Below are 8,455 nucleotides of genomic sequence, written 5' to 3'. Positions count from 1 at the left end.
ATCTTATCTTATCTTATCTTATCTTATCTTATCTTATCTTATCTTATCTTATCTTATCTTATCTTATCTTATCTTATCTTATCTTATCTTATCTGAGCTCCTTCAAAAACAAAATAATACAATTTTGTCTCCCAACTGTATCAACAAACGCAGACTTCTCTTTTGGCCAAGCATAAATGTATTTAAACACTCAACATCGTGCCCAAATTTGTTGTCTTCATCATTGAACAGGAATGAAGTTATTGAAATTGGAGTTGTTTTAATTTGGCAGCAATACACTTTATTCTTGGCCATATAAATGTGATCAAACTGAAGCTGAAGTCATTTAAAGAGCTGTCTGCAACAGGTAAGATATTAACTGTTCAAAACCTTCAAAACATCTAAACTATGTATTTATTTTTACAAGTTACCAAAAGTTTAACACCAATTTTTCTTATGAACTATCTAAACTATTTTTGCAATCCTGACAGTTTCACACATCGCTGAGTTGAATGGCAAAGATATAAGTGAACGACACAACACATGTGACGTGTGAGCAGTTTGAAATGTGACTCAGACTGACAGAAAAGACCAAACAGGTCAGAAAGGTTGATGCTGATGTGGAAAGAATAAACATCATACTGACTGGTGGCAGCTGTGCCACTCCCAGGAGTAACGTGGCCTGTTGGGGAGGAAGTCGGCGGTCCCCTGGTTCTTCACTCTCTGGGGAAACCTCAGCAGCATCCGGGTGTCGTAGTCTCTCGCTCTGTAGGCTGAGCTGCAGACGGAAAACAGTATGTGATTGTAAAAGGGAGAGGGAGAGAGGAAAAACACTTCTGTTGTGGATATCACCAAAGATTTTTTTTGTTGTTTTTCTACTTCCTCTCCTCCTCAGAGTGGAGCAGACTCTCTCTGTGAGTAAATGATGGGTGGAAAAAAAATCTTTATGGTTGTTTGGGTTAGTCGCCGATAATGTGTTTACCATTTGGGCTTTCTCTCCCAGGGCAAGCTATGATTAAACTTTTTTTTACAAAAAAACCACCTCCCCCTCTTTAGGATTCACTTAATTTCACCTCAGCTCATGTTGCTTTCACTGGCTGCAGCCCACTAAGTGGTTATTATGGCCTGGAGCTCTGTGGATCAAATGTCTCTTAAAAAATAAAAAATCTGTCCTGACAATACCTTGACAAACAGTTTTCCTCTGCAGCACATCTCAGGTTGTACATGGGGACTCTTTGGGCATAAGCAGAGGCCTGGATGTAGTATGGATCAGGTACAAGATCAGGAAGACCTGAACACACAGAATAATGTTAACAAAAATAAACACCAAATGAATAAAATGCAACAGTTGGTCATAGATTGGATAAACCTAAGTGAGCTCAAAGGTCTTCAGAGCACTTTCTGCTCTCTTACCGTACTGATGGTAACTTGTGCCATATCCGGGTCTGGATCTGGGCCTGGGTCTCTCATAAACATCGTAATAATTGTAATAAGGATTATCAGGGTCGCTGGACTTGTAGGGGTCGTACGGATCATCGCCGACCATCATGTCTTCGATCGGGCGCCGAGGTCGGGTCGTGTTGACCTTCTCCTGGACCACCTGGGTGTCGTTGACTTTGCGCTCGTCGTGCGCCTCCGCGCGCCGCCCGGGACCCTGACGCGGAGGATGCTGCCCTCTCAGGAGCCTCTGGAGCGACGGCGTCTGGACCACCGGCTGACTCCGGGCATCCTGAGGTTTCGCCTCCTCATCCCGGACGATGGCGACGGGTCGCGGCTGCGCTGGCTGCTCCTGCGGCGCGCCTCCTCTGCGCTTCGGCGGCTCGTACTGCGAGCCCTGGCTCAGAATGCTGAAGACCTTCCCGTTGTGGGACCACTGCAGCGTTTGCCGGAGAGCCCCCCTCTGCTCACTCCTTCCCGGGGTCCTCTGAGTTTGGGCAGCTTGCAGGAGGAACAGCAAGGAGCAGACGCGCAGATAACGCAAAGCGCGAAAGGCGCGAGATCCCATCATGAACATAAAAACTACAACTTCAACAGATAAAATCCTTCATGATCAGGATGTTTACAGAGCAGTGAAAGTGAAAAGCTAAAGTTTCAGTATCCTTGTGAGCTCATCTCCTCCTCCCCTGCAGTTTGCAGGATGATGATGATGATAATGATGATGAGGAGGAGAAGGAGGAGTTCAGTTGAGCTTTGTCATCCTCCTAAAAGGAGTGGGTTTAATGACTGCACAATTTTAGTCTTTACAAGGTGCTAAATGAGGCTAACAAGCTGTAAAATGTTTTCAACCATCAGAAAAACTTTTGACAAACAATAAAAACTTATTGAAACCGATTTTAAATATTCTAAAATTAAAGTCCCAGCACTCCCTGAGGGAATGCACATCACATTCTGCCTTTGGTAAAGAAGTAAGTTTAAGTTTAAATAAGCTGAACATGAATTTCAGCTTCTGCAAGCAAAACTTTAGCTCAATATCTGTAAAATTTACAACATTTTAGCCATTTCTTTGTTCTTCCTGAGTTGGGCTATGTTAACCATCTTGAATCAGGTTAACATCCTTGAGTTCAGATGATATTTTGCTAACAGACAGATAGGTATTTCAATTGTTTGCAGGCTATAACTCTCAGCTATCAATAGATTTGAGCTAAGTGGCTGAGTTGCAGTCATTTTTGGTGTTGCTTAGATGTGGCAGCCATCTTAGATGGGGTTGAAGTCTAGTTGTGCAGTCAGTGATTAGTTTCACTCTGATGTGCAGTGGTTCATTAGATATTTTGATAACAGCAGGACAGACAAGGAAATAGAAATGCAGGCCTTTGGCATGGAATAAAAATGGCTTCACACTGCTCATTTTCAGATCGAACACTCAACAACAGGGGTATAAAATTAATTTTGGGGGCCATGAGTCTTATGTTGGCCTTCAAAGGGCCAGTTTTAATTAAAGGGATCCCTGATTAGTTGTAACATTAGACTTTATTTGATAAACATATATTTTAACAGTAAAATAAAGACTGTAAAAATACTGTAGGCTGTTTAGTTTTGTAAATTTTTAAAAATATATTTTAACATGGATGGGGCCATTTTATTTACACGCAAAGCATTCTGGGTAAATGATGACATGGATAGGTCCTCGGTGTGAGGCTTTTAGCGAGCTATATCCACCCTGAAGGTTAATCTTGGACAATATCTGATGATCGACTCTTTTAAATGAAACCAGAGAGCGTTGACAGAGAGGAGAAGGTAGAAATGACTCAGCCTGTAACTGAAAATATGGATGGAGGACAACAGAGCTGCTTCATGGAAGAAGAACCTCAGCTTAGCCTGTTAGCCTTTGTGCTAGTGCTGACGCTATATTGCCTTATATGTATTAGCTCGGCGCTAGCACAACAAGCTAAACTGAGGTCCTTCGTCCATATTTTCAGTTACAGGCTGAGTCATTTCTACCTTCTCCTCTCTGTCAACGCCTCTCTGGTTTCATTTAAAAAGAGTCGATCATCAGATATTGTCCAAGATGAACCTTCAGGATGGATATAGCTCGCTAGCAGCCTCGCACAGAGGACCTATCCATGTCATTATTTACCCAGAATGCTTTGTGTGTAAGTAAAATGGCCCCGTCCGCGTAATATATTTTAAAACTTTTAGTTTAAAAATGATAAAAACTAAACAGCCTACAGTATTTTTACAGTCTTTGTTTTACAGTTAAAATATATGTTTATCAAATAAAGTCTAACGTTACAACTAATCAGGGATCCCTTTAACTTCCACATTTCATGTTTAACTTCGACTAAACACAAAATTTTACTTTTTTTTTCCTGTCATTGCTATGGCTGAGTATGGCTAACAAACAATAACTGAGCTCTACGTGGTATTTTCTGCACAGAAACAATGTTTTAATGTGCCCTTTTGATGAAAATGCAGTGAAATGAGATTTTACACTGTGAATTTTGTCAGTTGACAGCTGTTTTTGAAAACTGTGCTCCCCTTAGTGGTGGGGTACCGTCATTTTGCAGGCAAAATGTGGTAGCTCATGATCAATGCTGGCTTTAAAGCAGCTTCTGCTTATTTTAAGAAATTAATTCATCTTTGAAGCACTCACAGGCCACGTAAAATGCAGTGATGGGCCACAATTGGCCCGCAGACCTCTGGAGTTTGATACTAGTGCTCTACAAGAACCTTAATCAGTCATGAGCTCACAAACCTAAACACAACTCCTGATGGCTCCTGTTTCAGTCATTCCAGGAAACCATCTCACAAAAAAACCCACCCTGCACTCCTTCAGAGCCTGGTCTGCATCAGAGCCTCCCTGAAACTGTGAAACACTCGTCCACATGTATATCTCCTCTTTTAAACTCATAATTAGTCAGCGGTGTAAAAGTGGGGAAAGGAGTCTGCACAGTGATACCTGATATCAGAGGTTCTCCGTCCTGTTGGCAGCCTGCAGAGCTCCTCCGCTGATGAATCGAAGTGATTTGCAGCAGCCCAGTCAAATCACGGCCCTGCTGGTAACTTCAGATGTATAATGCATAGGTTGGGAAGGCTTAATTCAAGGTTTTCGTTTTACTCCAACCAGGAACATTTTTTTCTAGAGTCCACATGACCGACCGCAGGAGGGAAGCTGCAAAACCACAGCAAGTTTCACGAGGAATACGCAGTTTCTCAGGCAAGAATTCAGGTCAAGAGACTTTTAAACGTCCTTTAATTCAAGTTGATCAAAAACACACAGATGTTTTATAAAACCACAACTTGGTTTACTACAGCTGCACAGAAAAGAAGCTGCAATAATATTATTCTCAGACAAGGAGGCGGAAATCTGTAAATAAACAGTCAGGACTGAGCCATACTTTCAGAACAAGTGCTTGCATCGACTTTTATATAAGTGGCTCTCATTCAGTAGATACGAAGAAAAACAATGTTAATAGCCCCATTTTGAGCATATTTCCAAATTTTAGGAATGCTTTGTTCACCTGGAAACTGTTTTTCATTACAGAGCAGCAGCACCAGAGCAGCTGGGTGTTAAAGGATTTGTTCAGGGGCGCCAGACTGACAAAGGCCGCGACAAACTCTGCTCTCACTTTCTCTGCTCAGAACTGTCAGCAGTTCAGCTCAGTTCTCATCTCACTGAACGTGATACTAAACCTCTGATTAGTTGGGACGTTATTATACAGACATGTTTCTTCTTGAATGAAGGAAAGCAAAAAGATGAGTTGGGTTTGAGTCAAAGAGGCAACAGGTCCAGGAGAGAAATCAGACCCTCTCCAGCTCCTCCTGGGGGGATCCCATGTTCCCAGATCAGAGAGGATATCCTCCGAGTTCTGGGTTTGCTTTCTAAGCACTTTACCTCTGCATTGAAAACCCTCAACACCAATTTCTACTAGTGATAAACATCTTGGAGAGTCTAAATACAATCTCTGCATTAAAAAAAACATGCTGTTTTGACAAAGGATTTTTGAAAAACTGTCAAAAAAATCCACTTTAAGACTGTAATAAAAGGTCAAACTAAAAAGAGACTGATCACAGAGGTAGATTAGTGAGTTTATTTATAGTGACATGAGAGATGAGATGGGCCACAGGTAAGTATGCAGGTAGGTGGTGCAGGTCTTTGTTGAATCTGAATGGATATTTTCTTCTTGCAGATGTGGAAGCAGAGCCTGGCCTGGAGAAGAGGGGAGGAGAGGATGTGTGGAGGTTTTAGTGGAGGCGATGGAGAGCAGGATGAAAACCTGAGAAGCGATGCAGTGCTGAGTCTCCAGGATGTGAGTATCAGGTTGGACCCAGGAGGAGCTTGAGGACTCAGGTAAGTCACAGCAGCCAGGTAACGTTTTGTAAACACAAGGAACTTCAGGTTTATCACAAAGGATCAAAAGTATTCATGTTAGGTCAGCTGTCATTTTTGCTGCCAATGTCACAAAATGTTCCAGCTTAATTCTCTGGAGTCTTATCAGCACTGGGTCAGGAACAGGTGAGTAGAGTTGGCTCCGTCCCCACTCCTCAGGAGGCTGCAATGAGCATCAAAACACTTGGAAACTCCACAAAATAAACATTTCACCACCACAAATGTGAGTTAGAGTTCATAAAATGTTATATTTCTGCTTAAAGTTCCCCAAGTTACTCCACACGTGCTACAGCTAGCTGCTGCTACCACCATTTAGCTTTGCAAAGGAGCATCAACAGAGTGTTGTTTTTATAACTTTTCCACAGAACCAAATTTCTGAAAATCTGAACAGTCCCTTTAAAACAGCCTGACCTGACTGCGATTTAGATCCAGTGTCCAAAGAAAACATTTGGTGTTTTATGAATTAAAACTTCAAAAGGAGGAATTCTGGAAGGATTGGCACACTGAAATCCTTTTTTTAAAGCAAGACTAAAGATGCATTCCACCTTAAAACCTCCTGAAACTGATTTTACCAAAAACAAACATTTCTCAGTGTCAGCATTTGGTTTGTTGTCTTTATAGATGAATCTATGAAGGGTAAAGGGATTGCTGTATTTAATTAGATATTAAGCAACATCAGTCTGACTTATGGGTTTAACTTGAACAAGTATCTTTGGGAACAACTGACCAGCAGCTGAAAGAGAAAAACAGAGCAAAACTAAAAATACTTCACTGGGTTGGGTTTCAGTGCTTAAATCATGCTGTAAATTACAGACATATTGTCCTGAGAGGGAACACGTCATCGCACAGAAAACGTGATGTTTCTTTTTTAACTTCTGCAAAATCGTGATGGTAAATCAGAGGCGAGAGGAGCTCCAGAAGATGCAACACATCCTCTCTGGAGACAACTGGGATGGTGCAGATGTTTGAACGGGAGGTCCAAATAAATCAAATCCGAAACCAAGAAAGGAACAAAACAATTCGAGAGAAATTTGTGGACGTATAAAAACCCATCTTTTCCAATCACAGTAACCTCAGCAGTAAAAGCCTCTGCTCCTCTGCAGAAGTTTCCTGTTTTGTCTCAGACTCAGCGTCTGGCAGTTTGGACCCATTTTTTCCAGCGTAAAAATGGGGAAGAAAGATTTTTTAGTTTTGGCTGAGTCGAGCTTTAGGTTTTAGGATGACTCACGTAGTTCAGTCCTGCATACCAACAGTTCCTCCTGAGACTGAAAGCTATGTGAGCCCTGATCACCTCCCCTCTCTTCCCCTGGAACAGCAGACAGTCAGAACCAGCTGTTCTGGGTCATGGAAGTGTTCTGCTGGTAACTCATCGGATTAGTTTTCGGTTTCTCTCCGGCTGTCTCAGGCGACAGCAGCACACTGTGCTCCTTCACATCACGGTCCGAAGACACATCTGCAAGAAATTAGCCTGATTCTTTTGTCCACGTTTGTTGGAATTCATCCCCTTTTTTTAGGTGCCCGGCGGAGCTGCGAAGGGTTTAAATAAAAGCACATCTGAGAGGGAGAGAGAGGAGGAAAAACAGTGATTGTTGAAAAAGAGGAAAAGACCTCTTGTCGTCTTCTAATGTTGAGATTATCATAAAACTAAATCGTTATTTTAGATGCAAACACTGAGTCAGATGTGGGACATTTCCATCTTCTGCTGCAGCAGCAGGGTGGCTCTGTTGGTAGAGCTGTTACCTCTCAGCAAGAAGGTTGCCAGATCAAATCCCAGCCTGGAACCTGGATAGTTTGCATGATCTCTCTGTGCATGCGTGGGTTTTCTCCAGGCATATTGTTTCCTCCCACAGACCAAAAGCATGAATTTTAGGCTAAGTGATAACTCTAAATTATCCCTAATTGTGAGTGAATGGTTGTCTCCAAGTGTCTCACATCTCAGAAGCTGAAGGTCCAGGAGAGAAACGCAGACATTCCTCTCTCAAATGACATTCAGCTCCTCCTGGGGGACCCCAAGGTGCCCCCAATCCAGAGAAGATCTATAACCCCACCAGCCAGTTCTGGGTCTCCCCCTGGAGTCTCTTCCCAGTGCGCCATGCTTGGAAAACCTGCAAAGGGAGGAGAACAGGATGCATCCTAATCAGATGCCCAAACCACCTCAAGTGACCTCTTTGAAAGCAAAGACCTTGCAGATCAGGCTCTTCTCCATGTCTCCAAGTCTGACTGCTGCCACCCTCTCATTTGGGCTGCTTGAATGCAGAATCTTGATGATGTCATGATGTGAGACACGTGAACATTTACAACCTCATTTGTCTTCATTAAAGGAAGAATAACTGTTGATGTTTTCAATTGTTCTCATTTGTACATACTGTAGGCCAATTATGTTTTATTGCAAAGTTGATCATGTTTTTGCCTGTTTGTAGATTTGTCTGTAGCGTTAGCACAATGAACCAATGGATGGATTTTAATGAAAATTTCCAAAAAGTAGTCATTTACCATACATTTCCAACTGTCCCTGCTATTCAACTTATTAAACTATTAGTTAATGTGACCTGTTTATTTTTGTATTTTGTTATAATTACACATAATGTCTTTTGTTATTAAGATACTAGTTCTTGACTGTAAACTCTAAATTTTCTTTCTTTCTCTTTC

At 42.0% G+C, this 8,455-nt stretch overlaps 1 protein-coding gene across 1 annotated transcript in view; it reads right to left on the bottom strand.

The window, feature by feature from the left end:
* Nucleotides 1-2,138, bottom strand: part of loxa (lysyl oxidase a) — an 8,689-nt gene extending 6,551 nt beyond the window's left edge. The window contains exons 1-3 of the mRNA XM_014003809.1: nt 1,393-2,138; nt 1,162-1,270; nt 626-757 (exon numbers count right to left, since the gene is read on the bottom strand). Coding sequence (XP_013859263.1) covers nt 626-757; nt 1,162-1,270; nt 1,393-1,993 — 842 coding nt within the window. The 5' untranslated portion in view covers nt 1,994-2,138. The remainder of the gene's footprint in view (nt 1-625; nt 758-1,161; nt 1,271-1,392) is intronic.
* Between the last annotated feature and the right edge of the window lie 6,317 nt (nt 2,139-8,455).

This window comes from Austrofundulus limnaeus, unplaced genomic scaffold (assembly GCF_001266775.1).
Source record: "Austrofundulus limnaeus strain Quisiro unplaced genomic scaffold, Austrofundulus_limnaeus-1.0 Scaffold20, whole genome shotgun sequence".
Lineage (NCBI taxonomy): Eukaryota > Metazoa > Chordata > Actinopteri > Cyprinodontiformes > Rivulidae > Austrofundulus > Austrofundulus limnaeus.
This window is presented reverse-complemented; position numbering and strand designations above follow the sequence as displayed.